The following is an 18,165-nucleotide window of genomic DNA, read 5'->3' on the forward strand; positions in this document are numbered from 1 at the left end:
TAATTCGCAGTTCATCTTTATATACGACCTTGTACGGAGGTTGCTGGAAATACTTGATGGTACTAATCTTCATAAAATCCTTCTAATGAAAGAAAATGATATGTAGATCGAGATATGGGTATGTGTTCATGAATGCTGGAAAAATGTTATTTTTCGATGACCAAATAATGTCATGTGTTTAGAATTAAAACAGAAACTTAAGACATGACTTAAAACATGTAAATAGTAATGTCTTCTGAATTTTTCCTTTCAGTGAACTTATTAAAACTGCAGATGGAGGACAGATTTCACTGGACTGGTTTGATAATGATAACAGTATGCGTTATATGGATGCCAGCACGAGACCTACTATCTTATTGTTGCCTGGCCTCACTGGAACAAGCAAGGAGTCATATATCCTTCATATGATCCATCTTAGTGAAGAATTAGGATACAGGTACCAGTAAAAGATTTCTTTTTTTTCACTTGATCCATTCCAAATGAAGTACAAATATATCTACATGTTTGTTTCGGAAATACTTAGTACTTCTTGCGTAGAAAAGCAGTCCCTTAAGTTATTATTTTTCTCTGCATTCTTTTTTTCCTTTTTTTTCAGGAAGAGGCATAACTGAATCATCTCACAGGGGATGTCACTTAGCATAGTAGGCACCCTGCAGATTTAGGCTGAATTAATGAATGAAATTAGACTCATCAGAGCATTGACTGAGCCCTGCCCCCCACCCCCACCCCAATGGAGATAGTGTTATGGAGGGAGAACAGCAATTACAAACCCCTGAGAGAGTACACAGGGGCCCTCATGGCACATTCTGGGGCCTGGATTCACTAATCTTGTCGCCCTGGCTCAGCTCCCAAGTGCAAAAAATATTCAGAATCAGTTTGTAGATCATCCCTATTTATCAAAGATGATCTCTGCCTCTTCTGACCGCCTAAGTTTGCAGGTGCACTTGGCTAGTCTCCAGTTGATGATGCCACAGCTTTTCTGAGTAATCATTATTAAGCTCAGTCACCAGGTACAATTTAATTTTTTTGCAAGTGATTTAGCAACTTTAAGTTTCAAGTTCAGCTCTAGAATCTTAAAGTAGAGTCATTATAAAAGGTACTGCTTTTTTGTGCTGCAGACTTTTTTTTTTAGCTGATGGTAATCATTGTAATGGAACACTCTGTGAGTTGTATTTAAAGCAGAGTTGTATTTTTTGTTAAACTTGAAACACTTGTGTGAAAAGCTGATGGTACGTTTACCTTAAAAAAATAATTTTAGGCTGGGCACAGTGGCTCATGCCTGTAATCCCAGCACTTTGGAAGGCCAAAGCCAGTGGATTGCTTGAGCCCAGGAGTTCAAGACCAGCCTGGGCAACATGGTGAGACCTAGTCTCTACAAAAATTAGCCGGGCATGGTGGCATGCACCTATAGTTCCAGCTACTGACAAGGCTGAGGTAGGACAATCAACTGGGCCCAGGAGGTAGAGCCTGCAATGAACTATGATCATGCCACTGGACTCCAGCCTGGATGACAGAGTGATAACTTGGGCAAAAAAAAAAAGAAAAGAAGAACATTTTGATGTTTGATATAAAGGGGAAAATACCATAATAGCTAACTCAATTTTAACAAGTTAATTCTGGGCCGGGCGTGGTGGCTCAAACCTGTAATCCCAGCACTTTGGGAGGCCGAGACGGGCGGATCACAAGGTCAGGAGATCGAGACCATCCTGGCTAACACGGTGAAACCCCGTCTCTACTAAAAAATACAAAAACTAGCCGGGCGAGGTGGCGGACGCCTGTAGTCCCAGCTACTCGGGAGGCTGAGGCAGGAGAATGGCGTGAACCCGGGAGGCGGAGCTTGCAGTGAGCTGAGATCCGGCCACTGCACTCCAGTCTGGGCGACAAAGCGAGACTCTGTCTCAACAATAAAAAAAAAAAAAAAAAAAACAAGTTAATTCTGATCTTTTATAAATAATAGCCTATTTTGTCCATGAAGTAACATTCTCTCAAGAACTAGGATATGAAGTTCAAGAATTATATTCAAGAAATTGGCTTAGCAGTAGTAGGAATTCATCATCATTCCATGTTTAAGCACCATACAGTTAGATGTGAGGCTTGGTTCCTTTTTTTTTTGTGAGACCGCATCTGGCTCTGTTGCCTAGCATGGAGCGCAGTGGCATGATCATGGTTCACTGCAGTCTCTTACAGGCGTGAGTCGATGTTCCCGGCCTGGTTCCTTTTTTTTTTTTTTTTTTTTTGGCTAAAAGTCATCCTCAGAAGGTACAGAAGATCATAAAGCCTTTTGTACATATTTAAATTACTGCTTCTAGATTTGGCCTGAGCTGTCTCCCAAGACTTAGAACTGCTTTTAAAAAACAATGTGGGCTGGGGGCTGTGGCTCACACCTGTGTAATAACAGCTCTTTGGGAGGCCGAGGCGGGTGGATCACTTGAGGTCAGGAGTTCAAGACCAACTTGGCCAACATGGTGAAACCCCATCTCTACTAAAAACACAAAAATTAGCCAGGTGTGATGGCGGGCACCTGTAATCTCAGCTACTCAGGAGGCTGAGGCAGGAGAATTGCTTGAACCTGGGAGGCAGAGGGTGCAGTGAGCCGAGATCGTGCCACTGCACTCCAGCCTGGGCAACAAGAGCAAAACTCTGTCTCAAAAAAGATAAAATAAATAATAAAAATAAAATTAAAAAAAATTGGGGCCCGGTATGGTGGCTCACACCTGTAATCCCAGCACTTTGGAAGGCTGAGGTGGGCTGATCACAAGGTCAGGAGTCCGAGACCAGTCTGACCAACATGGTGAAACCCTGTTTCTACTAAAAATACAAAAAAAATTAGCCAGGCATGGTGGTGCATGCTTATAATCCCAACTACTTGGGAGGCTGAGGCAGGAGAATTGCTTGAACTTGGGAGACAGAGGTTGCAGTGAGCCAAGATTGTGTCACTGCACTCCAGCTTACCCAGAGTGAGACTCTGTCTCAAAAAAATAAATGAATAAATAAAACAATGTGGTTGAAACTCCAAGGACTGAGTCTCATAAGCCCTGGAGTTGCCAGTGCACATACCTTTTGTCCGTTGCTTTTAAAGATTGCCAGATTTTGGCCGGGTGCAGCGGCTCACGCCTGTAATCCCAGCACTTTGGGAGGCTGAGGCGTGTGGATCACAAGGTCAGGAGTTCGAGGCCAGCCTGGCCAACATAGTGAAACCCCATCTGTACTAAAAATACAAAAATTAGCCAGGCATGGTGGCGCATGCCTGTGGTCCCAGCTACTCAGGAGGCTGAGGGAGAATCGCTTGAACCCGGGAGGCGGAGGTTGCGGTGAGCCAAGATTGCGCAATTGCACTCCAGCCTGGGCAACAGGAGCGAAACTCTGTCTCAAAAAATTTTTTTTTAAATTACAAAAGCAGAAACTGCAGGGCCTCTTGAGACCCAGGCTGAGAACTCCCACAGTGCTACTGGTCAAAGCAAGTCACATGGTCAGCCCAGAGTCAAAGAGTAGGGAAATAGACTCTGCCTCTTGAAAGGAAGAGCTTCAAAATGTTTTTGCAACCACCACAGAAAGCCAGGTAGTTTTAAAGACCGCTAAGAATAAAAATAGATCTGGAAGTTTGGCACAAGGCTGAGTTGAGTCTTTAGGTACCAAAATGATCTAAGTCATTGGTACTGTAGCATGGGATCTAGCAGATAACAGGGCTTGTGAAAAGCTGTGTAATATGAAGGAACGTGCTTGGGCTTTGGAGTCAAGCTGGATTCAGATGTTGGAACTGCCACTTTCTAAGGGACCCTGGACAGTTAATTTAACATTCCTCATCACAGTATTCTCACCTACTTCACAGGGTTGTTAGAATGTGTAAAGTAGGCAGGGTGCAGGGGCGCATGCCTGTAATCCCAGCAGTTTTCGAGGCTGCGATGGGTGGATAGCTTGAGGTTAGGAGTTCGAAACCAGCCTGGTCAACATGGTGAAACTCCATTTACCAGGCATAGTGGCATGCACATGTAATCGCAGCTACTCAGGAATCTAAGACACGAGAGTCACTTGAACTTGGGGAGTGGAGGTTGCAGTGAGCTGAGATTGTGCCACTGCACTCCAGCTTGGGAGACAAAGCAAGACTCCATCTCAAAAAAAAAATAAGTGTAAAGTACTTGGTGGGGTGCCCTGCACAAAGTGGGTCTTTAGAAAATGTTTATGTCATCCAGGCGCAGTGGCTCACGTCTGTAATCCCAGCAGTCTGGGAGGCCAAGGTGGGTGGATCACCTGAGGTCAGAAGTTAGAGACCAGCCTGACCCACATGGCGAAACCCATCTCTACTAAAAATACAAAGAAAAATTAGCTGGGTGTGGTGGTGGGCACCTGTAATCCCAGCTACTTGGGAGGCTGAGGCAGAAGAACTGCTTGAACCTGGGAGGCGGAGGTTACAATGGGCCCAGATGGTTGAACCCGGGAGATGGAGGTTGCAGTGAACTACTACACTCCAGCTTGGGTGACAGAGCAAGACTCTGTCTTAAAAAAGAAAACGTTTATGTCTTCCTTCTCTCATCTTCTATTCCCTGGCCAGGGTAGAAAATGTTTTATAGGCTGGGTGCAGTGGCTTATGCCTATAATCCCAGCACTTTGGGAGGCCGAGGTGGGCAGATCCCCTCTGGTCAGGAGTTCAAGACCAGCCTGGCCAACATGGTGAAACCCCGTCTCTACTAAAACTACAAAAAATTAGCTGGATGTGGTGGCGGGTGCCTGTAATCCCAGCTACTCGGGAGGCTGAGGCAGGATAATCGCTTGAACCCGGAGGCGGAGGTTGCAGTGAGCTGAGATCGCACCATTGCACTCCAGGCTGGGAGACAGAGCGAAACTCCGTCTCAAAAAAAAAAAAGAAAATATTTTATAATTCAAAAGAACGAGTACAAGCAAATCTACCTCTTGGGATACAGAAACATGTAGTTTCCTTGTGGGAGTACATAGATGTTACCATGTCTGCTATACATGAGTGTTTCAGTATCTTCAGTATGAATATCCCTGAAGCACAGGGAGCACTTGCCATCCTGTCCCAGTTACTATCTTGTGTAGAGGTTGAAGGTTTAGGGAGAGTCATGAAGTATGTCAGGTCACCAGGGAACTGTCAATTATTTACTGATGAGATATGAGATATGATATATGATTTAGACATTGGAGAGAACCTAACTCCCAGCATATGGTCAAAGGAGACATAGTGGTTTATTGTTGATGTTAAACCATTGCTTTTTTCCCTCTACCTGAAAACTGACAAAAACAAAGTACTTTTTTGTTAAGGTTCTTTAATTCAAACTTCAGGATGGATGGGTTAGAAACTAGGCTTAAGTTTGTTTAAGATAATTGTGAACAAAGGCTTTACTGTGTAAGTTAAAGGTAAATAGAATGAAGCTAGGCCTGGTGGCTCAGGCCTGTAATCCCAGCACCCTGGGAAGCCGAGGCAGGTGGATCACTTGAGGTCAGGAGTTTGAGACAAGCCTGGCCAACATGGCAAAACCTTGTCTCTACTAAAAATACAAAAAATTAGCCAGGCATCATGGCATGCGCCTGTAATTGCAGCTACCTCAGAGGCTGAGGCAGGAGAATCACTTGAACCCGGGAGGTGGAGGTTGCAGTGAGCCAAGATCACACCACTGTACTCCAGCTTGGGCAAGAGTGAAACTCTGTCTCAATTTTTAAAAAAAGGGTAAATACGCTGGGCATGTTAGCTCACGCCTATAATCCCAGCACTTCAGGAGTCCAAGGCGGGTTGATCACAAGGTCAGGAGTTCGAGACCAGCCTGGCAAATATGGTGACACCTGTCTCCACTAAAATACAAAAATTAGCCAGGCGTGGTGGCGCATGCCTGTGGTCCCAGCTACTCGGGAGGGTGAGGCAGAAGAATCACTTGAACCCGGGTTGCAGAGGTTGCAGTGAGCTGAGATCACGCCATTGCACTCCAGCCAGGGATCTTTACTATTTTTCAAGTCCTAACGCAAGATCTATCTACCTTTTATGAAGCCTTTCTTAATCAATTTTGCCCATCCTGACCTCATAGGGTTTTATTGTCTATACTACTTTTTGGACATTGAATCTTATACTGTCTTGTTTTATTACTTTGGTTGTAGTCATTCAACTGAAAATATGGTGCATATCTTTTCCATCTAACTAGATTGTACCCTCCTTGAGGCCAGGAACCTTATGTTGATATTTTGTTTCTCTACTACAGGCTCTAACGCAATCTTCAGTAAATATTATTGAATGAATAAATGAGTTATTCCAATGTTAATATTCATGTAAAGTTCTTAGAACGTGATCTGGCGCATAGTAAACACTAGTAAACACTATCTGTTGTTATAGATAATAAATATATAGAAAATAAATAAATACATAAAAATTATAATTTATTACCTGAAATCAGAATCATATGACTAGCTGATCCCTGAATGTTCCTCTCATTCTACGCTTTGCTGATTATCATTTCTATTGTTACACTCAAAGATTTGGGGAATCTTAGAACTGAAATATTTCAGATAGCCTGATAAAATTACAGATACGGAAACTAGGCCTAGACAGGTACTCAAAACCCATGTAAGTTTCGTTGCTTTTCTTAGGTGCCCAAGCTCAGAGTCTGCTACTTTTTTTGTTGTTTTTGTTCTTTGAGACAGGCTCTCCTTCTGTCACCCAGGCCGGAGTGCAATGGTGTGATCACAGCACCGCAACCTTGACCTCCAGGGTTCAAGCCTGAGCAGATTTGAGGCTCTCTGGTCCATCTCACTGTGACAGTGGTTCTCATCCTAGGGGCAGTTTTTCCCCCAGGGAACATTTGGCAATGTCTGGAGACATTTTTGGTTGTTATGCCTGGGGCATGTGCTACTGGCATCTAGTTGGTAGAGGCCAGAGATGCTGCTGAGTATCCTATAATGCACAGGACAGCACTGCTACAAATAATTATTTGGGCCAAAATGTCCATAGTACTAAAGACTGAGAAACTCTGTGCTATAGGTAGTCTTTTCCTTTTATTTAACCTTCATTAGAGGGCAGCCACCTGCTTCCCTGGTTAATGGGTTATCTTGTCACAGAAAGTTCTTCTTACCAGATTTGTTCTTTATTTGATATTTCTTTTCTTTATATTTTGAGGAAAAAATTTATATAGTTCAAATATGTAGGAAAAATAAGCTTTGCAGAACAATTTCCCTCATATACATGCCCTTTAGAATTGTTTGAGGTAACTGTAAAAATTAATTGGAGATAGCTGTTACAGAAGCTTAACAGAGGTAGCCAGGTGTGGTAGCTCACACCTGTAATCCCAGCACTTTGGGAGGCCGAGGCAGGTGGATCATGACATCAGGAGATCAAGACCATCCTGGCTAACACGATGAAACCCCGTCTCTACTAAAAAATACAAAAAAGCAGCTGGATGTGGTGGCGGGCACCTGTAGTCCCAGCTACTCGGGAGGCTGAGGCAGGAGAATGGCTTGAACCCGGGAGGCGGAGCTTGCAGTGAGCTGAGATTGCGCCACTGCACTCCAGCCGGAGTGACAGAGCAAGACTCTGTCTCAAAAACAAAACAAAAACATACATGTGCATGTGTCTTTATAGCAGCATGATTTATAATCCTTTGTGTATATACCCAGTAATGGGATGGCTGGGTCAAATGGTATTTCTAGTTCTAGATCCATTCATAATAGCAAAGACTTGGAACCAACCCAAATGTCCATCAGTGACAGACTGGATTAAGAAAATGTGGCACATATACACCATGGAATACTATGCAGCCATAAAAAAGGATGAGTTCATGTCCTTTGTAGGGACATGGATGCAGCTGGAAACCATCATTCTCAGCAAACTATCGCAAGAACAGAAAACCAAACACCGTGTGTTCTCACTCATAGGTGGGAATTGAAAAATGAGATCACTTGGACACAGGAAGGGGAACATCACATACCGGGGCCTGTTGTGGGGTTGGGGGAGGGGCGAAGGATAGCATTAGGAGATATACCTAATGTAAATGACGAGTTAATGGGTGCAGCACACCAACATGGCACATGTATACATACGTAACAAACCTGTGTTGTGCACATGTACCCTAGAACATAAAGTATAATAAAATAAAAAATAAAATAAAAAAACAACAACAAAAAACAACAAAAAAACAGAGGCTGGGCACAGTGGCTCATACCTGTAATCCCAGAACTTTAGGAGGCTGAGACAGGAGGATTGTTTTGAGCTCACGAGTTCGAGACCAGTCTGGGCAACATAGGGAGACCCCATCTCTACAAAAAAATTTAAAAATTAGCCAGGCATGGTGGCGTGCGCCTGTAGTCCTAGCTACTCAGGAAGCTGAGAATCACATGAACCTAGGAGGTTGAGGCTGCAGTGAGCCATGATTGTGCCACTGCACTCCAGCCTGGACAACAGTGAGACCTTATCTCTAAAGAAAAAAAAGAAGAAGAGATTAACAGACCTCTCAGTGCCTTAGGAATAGTACTTTGACAGCCAACTCTTTTAGCTCAGTGTTCCCTGATGACTGTCAGGGTAGCAGAGGGGTTAAATGACAAGAGCTGGTTGCTCATTCCCAGCTGGAGTGGGAGAAAGGGCAGAATGGCAGCCTTCTTTCTAAAAGCTGTCCTCTGTAGCTGCTTTGCTCCCTCATTCTTCCTTATCTCGCTGCCCCATGTCCGAGGCTTGAAGTATACAATGATGACTGCTACTGATTGAACATTGTTAGGAACAAAGCCCTATGGAGTGGTCAGTACAATTCCTCCTCTAGCAAGAGCTACCAGAACTATGATCCACTTTCCAAAGTTGCCTGAAGGAAAACGCAAATATCCCAGTCTGCAGTTTAGAAGAAAATCCCAGATGTGTAGGCTGCTTTTTCATGAGTTTGCGGATCATCTTTTTCTTTCCCCTCACTAGTGCTCTTGCCTTCTCTCACTGGCAGTCACATGATGACATCTTGCTCCAGAAGCCATTTTAATCCTTATTTAATGTTTGTACTCTAAAGTGATTCTTTTCTGAATGACTGGGAGCTTCAAGTTTCAAGGTCATAATTAACTTTAGCACTGGTTCCTGTGTGATTTAGGTGCTTATGCAAGTAAATACAAATGGCCAACTGAAATTTTATTTATATCAAGACATCTTGCCATTGTTTTTAACAAGAAAAGATAAAGGAGTCACTGAGCCTACTCTTATTTTTCTGAATGTATTTATAGTTTATTTAAGATTTCTCTGGCGGGGCGTGGTGATGCATGCCTATAATCCCAGCAATTGGGAGGCCAAGACAGGAGGATCGCTTGAGCCCAGGAGTTAGAGACCAACCTGGGCAACGTGGTGAGATCCTGTTTTTACAAGTAACTTTTAACAATCACCCAGGCTGGCTGGGCACGGTGGCTCACACCTGTAATCCCAACCCTTTGGGAGGCCGAGGGGAGACAGATCACTTGAGATTAGGAGTTCTAGAACAACCTGGCTAACATGGTGAAATCCCATCTCTACTAAAAGTACAAAAATTAGCTGGGCGTGGTGGCACACGCCTGTAATCCCAGCTACTCCGGAGGCTGAGGCAGGAGAATCACTTGAATCTGGGAGATGGAGGTTGCAATGAGCCAAGATCATGCCACTGCACTCCAGCCTGGGTGACAGAGTGAGACTCTGTCTCAAAAAAAGAAAAAAAAAGAAAAAAATTAACTGGGCCATGGTGGTGTGCACCTGTGGTCCCAGCTACTCAGCAAGCTGAGGCAGGAGGATTGCCTGAGCATGAGAGGCTGAGGCTGCAGTGATCTGTGACTGCGCCACTGCACTCCAGCCTGAGTGACAGAGTGAGACCATGTCTCAAAAAAAAAAAAAAAGATTTCTCTTAGGTGAGTCAGTAAAATGTAGTATTTCTAGCTTTCGATCAAATAGGATTTCTGAGGTTTCTAAACATTTCTCTTCTTTCAGCTGGGCCTAATAAAATTTTCTATATGACTTTTCAGTTGCAAGAAAATTCCTTTGCAAGAACATAGTCTGCATACCACATTAAATGAAGGTGGTGTGCCTTGAGATCAAACCTTCCTGAGAAGAGAGTCAGAGTTGTGTATGTTCTATACAGCAGTCGGTTCATCGGTGCTTAGAACTTATACAGTGCTCAGCAGTACCCTGCAAGAAGAGATTTGGAATCTCAGATGGCCTTGATTGGTTGGATAGGTAATCAGACAAAAACAAAATGAATTTTAATTGTTATGAATATAGACCTACTAAATCAGTGAGAACCTGTGTAAACACAAATCAGGATTTTGTCTAAGGATGGTAAAAATACATATCTGGGGCTGTGGCTGCCTGAAAGTTAAATGAGAGTTAAATATTTTAAATACTAAATAACTTTTGAAACCAGCATGACACTACAACTACCATTTTTTTTTTTTTTTGAGACTGAGTCTGGCTCTGTCGCCCAGGCTGGAGTGCAGTGGCGGGATCTCAGCTCACTGCAAGCTCCGCCTCCCGGGTTTACGCCATTCTCCTGCCTCAGCCTCCTGAGTAGCTGGGACCACAGGCGCCCGCCACTTCGCCCGGCTAGTTTTTTGTATTTTTTAGTAGAGATGGGGTTTCACCATGTTAGCCAGGATGGTCTCGATCTCCTGACCTCGTGATCCGCCCGTCTCGGCCTCCCAAAGTGCTGGGATTACAGGCTTGAGCCACCGCGCCCGGCCACAACTACCATTATTACTAATAGCTAACTTTCACCGAGTACTTACTTCAGCCAACATTGACTTAAACCCTTTACATTGATCTGAGCCCATTTACCCAGCAGATGCAAACAGGATCAGAGAAAGCACAAGATCATCTTTCCTCCCTAGGTCAACTGAACAGTAAGCAGTAGCATAACAGGGCCCATCCCACCAGCTCAGGTGCCAGGCTGTTTGCAGCTCTACCTGTGATGCTTATACCTCATGTAAAATTCTGGCGTCCATGTTTTCTGAGCCTTAAGGAAACAAGAGCTGTTTCTTAGGATATAAATAGATACGTGTGAATGTTACAAATGCAATGGGTAGAAGATATATATTTTTTCTTTGTTTAAAGCAAAAACATGGCCAGGCACAGTAGCTCACGCCTGTAATCCCAACACTTTGGGAGGCGGAGGTAGGTAGATCACTTGAGGTCAGGAGTTCAAGACCAGCCTGGTCAACATAGTGAAACCCCATCTCTACTAAAAATACAGAAAAATTAGCCAGGCATGGTGGCAGGCACCTGTAATCCCAACCACTAAGGAGACTGAGGCAGGAGAATCGCTTCAACCCCAGGAGGCGGAGGTTATAGTGAGCCAAAATCACGCCATTGCACTCCAGCCTGGGTGACAAGAGCGAGACTCCATCTCAAAAAAAAAAGCAAAAACATTTAAATTTGACTTGTATTTAGAATTGTTTTAAAAACACTTATTGGAGGTCCACATATGTGCATAGGAAGAAATATTCTAATCTTGGTAGGAAACATTAACATCACTTTAGTATACAATTTTCTAATTTGAACCCACATGTGGAATTTAGAGAACTGGAATTTTATTTTAGCGCATTTAGATGAAATTGTCAAACATTATACCTGTAAGACAGATTTTTAAAATCTTTTAGTGCTGTAAATCAGTGTCAGTAAGATTAATATTATATCATGAGCAAGAATCATGTGTAGAAATAACAAAAATTGCTTTCCTGGTTTTTAGATGTGTGGTTTTTAACAACAGAGGAGTGGCGGGGGAGAATCTCTTGGTAAGTAAATTTAAAAGACAACAGTCTTAACTTTTTAAAGAATCATTTATAGTTTTATAACAAAAAAGCATATTCTTTTTATTTAAAATAACTCTTTGTTTACATAAACAATACAAATTTATCATACAAAAATACAGATGTGGAAAAAAAGGAAATTTACAAGACCCATAATTACATAACCAGGGAAATTCCTTTAGTCTATGTTCATTCAGATTTCATATATAAATAGAATTTATGTAATATATTTCTATTTTTATAAAATTTAAGATTCTATTTTGTAACTAAACTTTTGTATTTACTACATTTTAACATCAATAATTATTCATCTACATCATTTTTTTTCTACCCTCTCAACCCAGCTTTTCCTGACTCTGGGAAGAACTGGGAAGATAAGGGCTCATTTTTAGTGCAAAACACATTTTCTTTAAAAATTAACCAATGCAAAACAAATTAACTAATACAGTGATTTTTTTTTCCACTTACGAAATTTACATTTGTTATGAAACAATTTTGTATGTTATATTTGTGTTTTGCCAGCTGAAGTTTACATGGTGGAAATGTTATTGAAACCTTTTAAAATTTATACCAGGTCTTTTTTCCCCCCATCTAATTCTGAGGTTTTGCTAGGATAGATCTTTCACCTCTTAGAAAATCACTGTATCTGATGTTTAAATCCGTGAGTTGGAATGAGAAATATTCCACTCGCTAAAATTTTCTTCAGCTTTTTAACTTTTTACAATCTCAGCAGGTCAAAGGCAATTCTACTAGGATTGAAAGAAACATTTTGGGGGTCATTGATAGAGAATGACATTAAGACTATAAATAATTAAGTCATGCTGGAAATAAAAATTTACAGTCAGGTCACAAATGTCAACACTTTATAAGAACTTGGGAAGAAAAAACCTCTTGTACTTTGCTTTACAGTGACTTAGGCACTGGAGGAAATGAAGATCAATACGATTTCGAAAGCAAAAGTAACAGAGTGTTATGGTCTCACTTAAGTGCCTTGTAATAAATAGTTTGATGTGAAGGTTCACATTTCCTCTTTCAGTCCAGCCCTTTAGGAACCTCGTAGACAGATAGTACTCTAAAGGGGAAAGATTTGAATGTGTCACTGTGGCCCTGGCCCAGACAAATCGTTTTGAACAGCTCCTGTCTGCTGTGCATTCTTCTAGGACACAAAGCGGGGGAAGACATGGTCTGAGGCTCTCAAGGAAATAATGTGCTGCAAAGCCGAGCTCGTTAGTTCTTTATGAAGTGAGGGACAAAGATCTGTTCATTCAGCAAAGCCGTGGTGTGTGCCTGTTAAATAAGACACTGTGCAAGGCAATAGGGTGAAGATATACATATTAATGAGACACAGCCCTGATCTTTAGGAGCTCAAACTTTAGTTGTGGGAGAGAAAGTCAAGTCCATAAAAATATACACAGTGCTAAGTGTAACAGTAGCCTTTGTTAAGGCTACAGAGCACAAAGGGAAAGAGTAACAAAGTGCCTTGGGGAGGTGGGAGAACTTAGAGAGGAGGTAGCATTCTGAGTTGGATCTTGAAGGCTGTGATATTGAACCTCCAAAGGGGAGAGAGAGGCTCAGCGCAAAGACCAAGGTATTATAAAGTGCATGCAATAGCAACTACTTACTATGGCTGGATGATGATGATAATTTTATCTAATATTTATGTAATCTGTAGAATGTATCAGTTATGTCTTTTCCTATTTAATCTTCAGAAATAGAAACAGCCCAATGATTTAGGTAAGTATAGCCCCCATTATCCCCCATTTCCTTTTGGAGACAGGGTCTTGCCCTGTTGCCCAGGCTGGAGTGTAGTGGCACAATCACGGCTCACTGTAGCCTCAACCTCCTGGGCTCAAGTAATCCTTCCATCTCAGCTTCCCAAGTAGGTGGAACCAGAGGTGTGTGCCACCATGCCTGGCTGATTTTTTATTTATTTGTTTTTTGTTTTTTGTTGTTGTTGTTTGTAGAGATGGGGTCTCACTCTGTTGCCCAGGCTGCTCTTAAACTCCTGGGCTCAAGTGATGCTCCCACAGTGCTGAGATTCCAGGTGTGAGCCATTGCACCTGGCCCTGTCCTGCGTTTTACAGATAAAGAAAACAAGACACTGGTAGGTTAGGAACTTACCCCTCCCAATCAATGGCAGAGCCAGGATTCAGACCCAGATGATCTAACTATGTGCTTATGTTCTTGACCATTATGCCTTATGCTTTCTTACTATTCTGGAAGTGGCAGGAATTTTTCTAGAAGGGTAGGGCCAGATTTTGAAGAATCACATGTAGAATCCTAAGAAAAGTGAATCATTGATATTTTGAAGCAAGGGCATAATTTGATCATGGTCATGTTTTAGAAAGAGAACCATGGCAGTGGTGTGTAGGAAAGAAAGAGATGGAGGGGAAGGAGGCTGGAGGCTGGAGGCTGGGAGGCCAGTTAGAAAGCAGTTACTACAGACCTACATGGAGTTTGGAGTTTGAAAGCAGATGGAAGGGGAATAAAGAAGAAAGAACAAAAATGAGTAGTATTCATGGGGAAGAAAATAGTATTAGCTGTATTGTGGGAAGTAAAGACAAGGGAGTCAAAGGTAATATTTCTAGCTTGGCTGGCTGATGGAAGATGCTGGTATTTGAAATAGGAAATTTAGAAGAATTTGTGAGATTACGATGTAACAAAGATAACAGAGTCCGTTTTAGATGGTTAGGGTGCTTTTAGATTATCTCGGTGGAAATTTTTAGTAAGTTTGTGGATGTACTGGACTGGCTTTCAGGAGAAAATAGGCAGGCAAGAGAGAGACAGACTGAGATCAGTGTGCAGGTAGAAGCTCAAGAGTAGTTGACATTAGTTAGGGCATGTGTAGAGTAAAAGGGGAGATTGATGGTTAGAAGCTTAAGAAACAACAGGCTGGGAGTGGTGGTTCACACCTGCAGTCCCAACACTTTGGGAGGCCCAGAAGTTGAAGATCGGCCTGGGCAACATATTGAAACCCTGTCTCAAATATATATGTGTGTGTATATATATGATATATATATAAGATATATTGTGTATATATATTATATATAAATATATTGTATATATTATATGTTATATATAAAATATATAATATATAGTATATAGTATATTATATATAATGTGTATATTATATATTATATATATATTTTAAAAAGAAAAAAACAAATAGGAAGGATAGAGAAAAAGAGAAGGATGCTTTAAAAACATTCTCTCCTTAGCATTTAAAGTTAATTAGAAATTTGCTTTGAAATAGTATAGCAACCCAGTAATTTTCAGCCCATAAGCTTTAATTGTATTTTTGAAAAACCTCCAAGAAGAATTCACTGAGTTCTAAGTAAGACAAGAGTAGCTGGGTCTCTGGAGTCTTACACAGTATGTCAGTTAAATTTTGATTAACTAGTACCCCCCAGCAGATATGTGTCTCAGAATAGCTAATAACACACTAAGCTGTTAGAGTTACAGTCTGGCAGGCAGCTTGGGTTTGTGTAGCAGAAAGGACCTTGGACTCAGTAAGAAGTCCCAAGTTCAAGTTCTGTTGTCACCACTAACCAGCTATAAGTGGTAAAGTACAAGTCAAATAACCTTTCTGTTTCTCTTTTTCTTAACTGAAATATGATAATAATGTGTACTTGCCACCTCACAAGGTTGTTTCAAGTTCACGTGAAATAATAAACATGAGGCTGAGCACGGTGGCTCACACCTGTAATCCCAGCACTTTAGGAGGCTGAGGTGGGCGGATCACTTGAGGCCAGGAGTTCGAGATCAGCCTGGCCAATATGGTAAAACCCCGTCTCTGCTAAAAATACAAAAAATTGGCCGGGCGCGGTGGCTCAAGCCTGTAATCCCAGCACTTTGGGGGGCCAAGATGGGCAGATCGTGAGGTCAGGAGATCGAGACCATCCTTGCTAACACGGTGAAACCCCGTCTCTACTAAAAAATACAAAAAACTAGCCGGGCGAGGTGGCAGGCACCTGTAGTCCCAGCTACTCGGGAGGCTGAGGCAGGAGAATGGCGTAAACCCAGGAGGTGGAGCTTGCAGTGAGCTGAGATCCGGCCACTGTACTCCAGCCTGGGCAACAGAGCGAGACTCTGTCTCAAAAAAAAAAAAAAAAAAAAACACCAAAAAATTAGCCGGGCATGGTGGCACATACCTGTAGTCCCAGCTACTTAGGAGGCTGAGGCAGGAGAATCATTTGAACCCAGGAGGTGGAGGTTACAGTGAACCAAGATGGCATCACTGCACTCCAGCCTGGGTGACAGAGCAAGAATCCATCTCAAAAACAAACAAACAAACAAGCAAAAAGAAAGAAACAGTAAACTTGAAATATCTTGTAAAATAAAACTTTTTAGGGCCGGGCACAGTGGCTCATGCCTGTAATCCCAGCACTTTGGGAGGCTGAGGCAGGCAGATCACTTGAGCCCAGGAGTTCAAGACCAGCCTGGCCAACATGGCGAAACCCCATCTCTATTAAATTTAAAAAATAATAAAAAACAAAAACAGGCCAGGCACGGTGGCTCACGCCTGTAATCCCAGCGCTTTGGGAGGTCGAGGTGGGTGGATCATGAGGTCAGGAGTTCGAGACTGGTCTGGCCAACATGGTAAAATTCCGTCTCTACTAAAAATACAAAAATTAGCCGGGCATGTTGGCACATGCCTGTAATCCCAGCTACTTGGAAGGCTGAGGCAGGAAAATCACTTGAACCCAGGAGGCGAAGGTTGCAGTGAGCCCAGATCGTGCCACTGCACTCCAGCCTGGGTGACAGAGCGAGACTCTGTCTCAAAAAAATTTAATTAATTAAAATTAAAATTAAATAAAGTTTTTTATAACTCAAGGCATAATTGCTACTGTGTTAACTCATTAGATCATTAGGGTATAAGAAGTATACATTTAATTAATTTACTTCCTTGAAATTCTTTTTTAAAGTACTTGTTCTAAAAGGATATAATTATAATTACCTTTGGTCATTCTACATCCTTATTATTATTTTTTGAGTTGGATCAAAAAATGAGATGTTAATATTGATTATTAGAGTTAGCGTTGATATTTAGATCTTTTGATAATCCTGCTTCTGTCTTCAAGCTAAGAACAATTACTGTGTCATACTAGAGGAACTCTGATGTTTATTTATACCTCACCTTGTTCCAGAAAGAATTTAATGTAGCTCAGACCCAGAGTAAGCGAGACTTTAAGGTAGGCATAAAAAAGAACAAAAGATGAATCAGCAGAGATCAAACAGGAAGGAACTGTCTCTAACAGAAATTAGCTCACAGGAACTAGCAAAGGTGAAATGAAATTTAGGGTAAGCAGTTCTCCTAGGAGTGGAAATGTTAGAGATATACTTAGAATTTATAGCGATTACTATGGCTCCTACAAAGGAGAATAAGGAAGTGGAAATTTTCCACTGCCATTGTGTCCTCATTTCCAATTAGTTATTGTAGGATTGAGGGAAAGCCAAAGGCCTTTCTTAGTAGGAAATGAGCATCCTGTACTAACCTTTTCTCCTTGGGTCTGTTTCCTACAGTAGACAGACACCCGAGTCTCGGTAGAGCAAACCTCAGATATCCCCATCGGGTTCTAGGAGCCTTGGAATAGATGGGACTTTTTCTTCTTCCCTGCAGATTGGTTTTCAAGGATAGGAATCCAGGTTACCCACAAATTCCCTGATATTGTTGATTACTTTGCGAACTTGTTTAGGAATGGTAACTTACAAATAACTTAGCCAAAATTTGTTGAAAGCTCTTTTTAGTTAGAGGATCTATAACTAAAAGCTGTAAATTTAGTTGTACATCCTATAACTAATATTCAAAATAGGCAAATATGTAGACACAGAAAGCGATTTTTAGTTATAGGATCTTGGGTTCCCTATTTTTAGTTATAGGATCATGCAGACTTCTGTGTCCCTAACCCAATAAGAAAAGCATCCTAGCCACTTTGGAAAATAGTCTGGCAGTTCCTCCAAAAGTTAAAATAGAGTTACCATATGACCCAGAAATTCCTGAAATGAAAATATATGTTCTCACAAAAACTTATACATGGGCCAGGCACAGTGGCTCATACCTGTAATCCCAGCACTTTGGGAGGCCGAGGCAGGAGGATCACTTGAGTCCAGGAGTTCAAGACCAGTCTAGGCAACATAGTGAGACCTACCTTGTCTCTACAAAAACAAAAAATAGCCAAGTGTGGTGGCATGTGCCTGTTATAGCAGCTCCTTCGGAGGCTGGGTGCAGGAGGACCGCTTGAGCCCAGGAGTTTGAGGCTTCAGTGAGCCATGTTTGTACCATTGCACTCCAGCTTGGGCAATAGAGACCCTGTCTCTAAAAAATAAAAATAGGCCAGGCGCAGTGGCTCACACCTGTAATCCCAGCACTTTGGGAGGCCAAGGCAGGTGGGTCACAAGGTCAGGAGATCGAGACCATCCTGGCTAACACCG

General features: G+C 42.1%; 1 protein-coding gene across 4 annotated transcripts in view; it reads left to right on the top strand.

Annotated features, from left to right (window-relative positions):
* The window catches only part of LOC105464824 (abhydrolase domain containing 3, phospholipase), a 48,917-nt gene that overhangs the window by 2,011 nt on the left and 28,741 nt on the right, over positions 1-18,165 (top strand). For all 4 annotated transcript variants that reach the window (XR_977032.2, XM_011712910.2, XM_071085564.1 and 1 more), the window contains exons 3-4: positions 254-436; positions 11,673-11,718. Coding sequence is in view for 3 of the 4 variants with exons in the window: in XM_011712910.2 (XP_011711212.1) it covers positions 254-436; positions 11,673-11,718 (229 nt within the window). In the remaining variant the exon portion in view is untranslated. The remainder of the gene's footprint in view (positions 1-253; positions 437-11,672; positions 11,719-18,165) is intronic.

Source organism: Macaca nemestrina, chromosome 19, assembly GCF_043159975.1.
Source record: "Macaca nemestrina isolate mMacNem1 chromosome 19, mMacNem.hap1, whole genome shotgun sequence".
Classification (NCBI taxonomy): domain Eukaryota; kingdom Metazoa; phylum Chordata; class Mammalia; order Primates; family Cercopithecidae; genus Macaca; species Macaca nemestrina.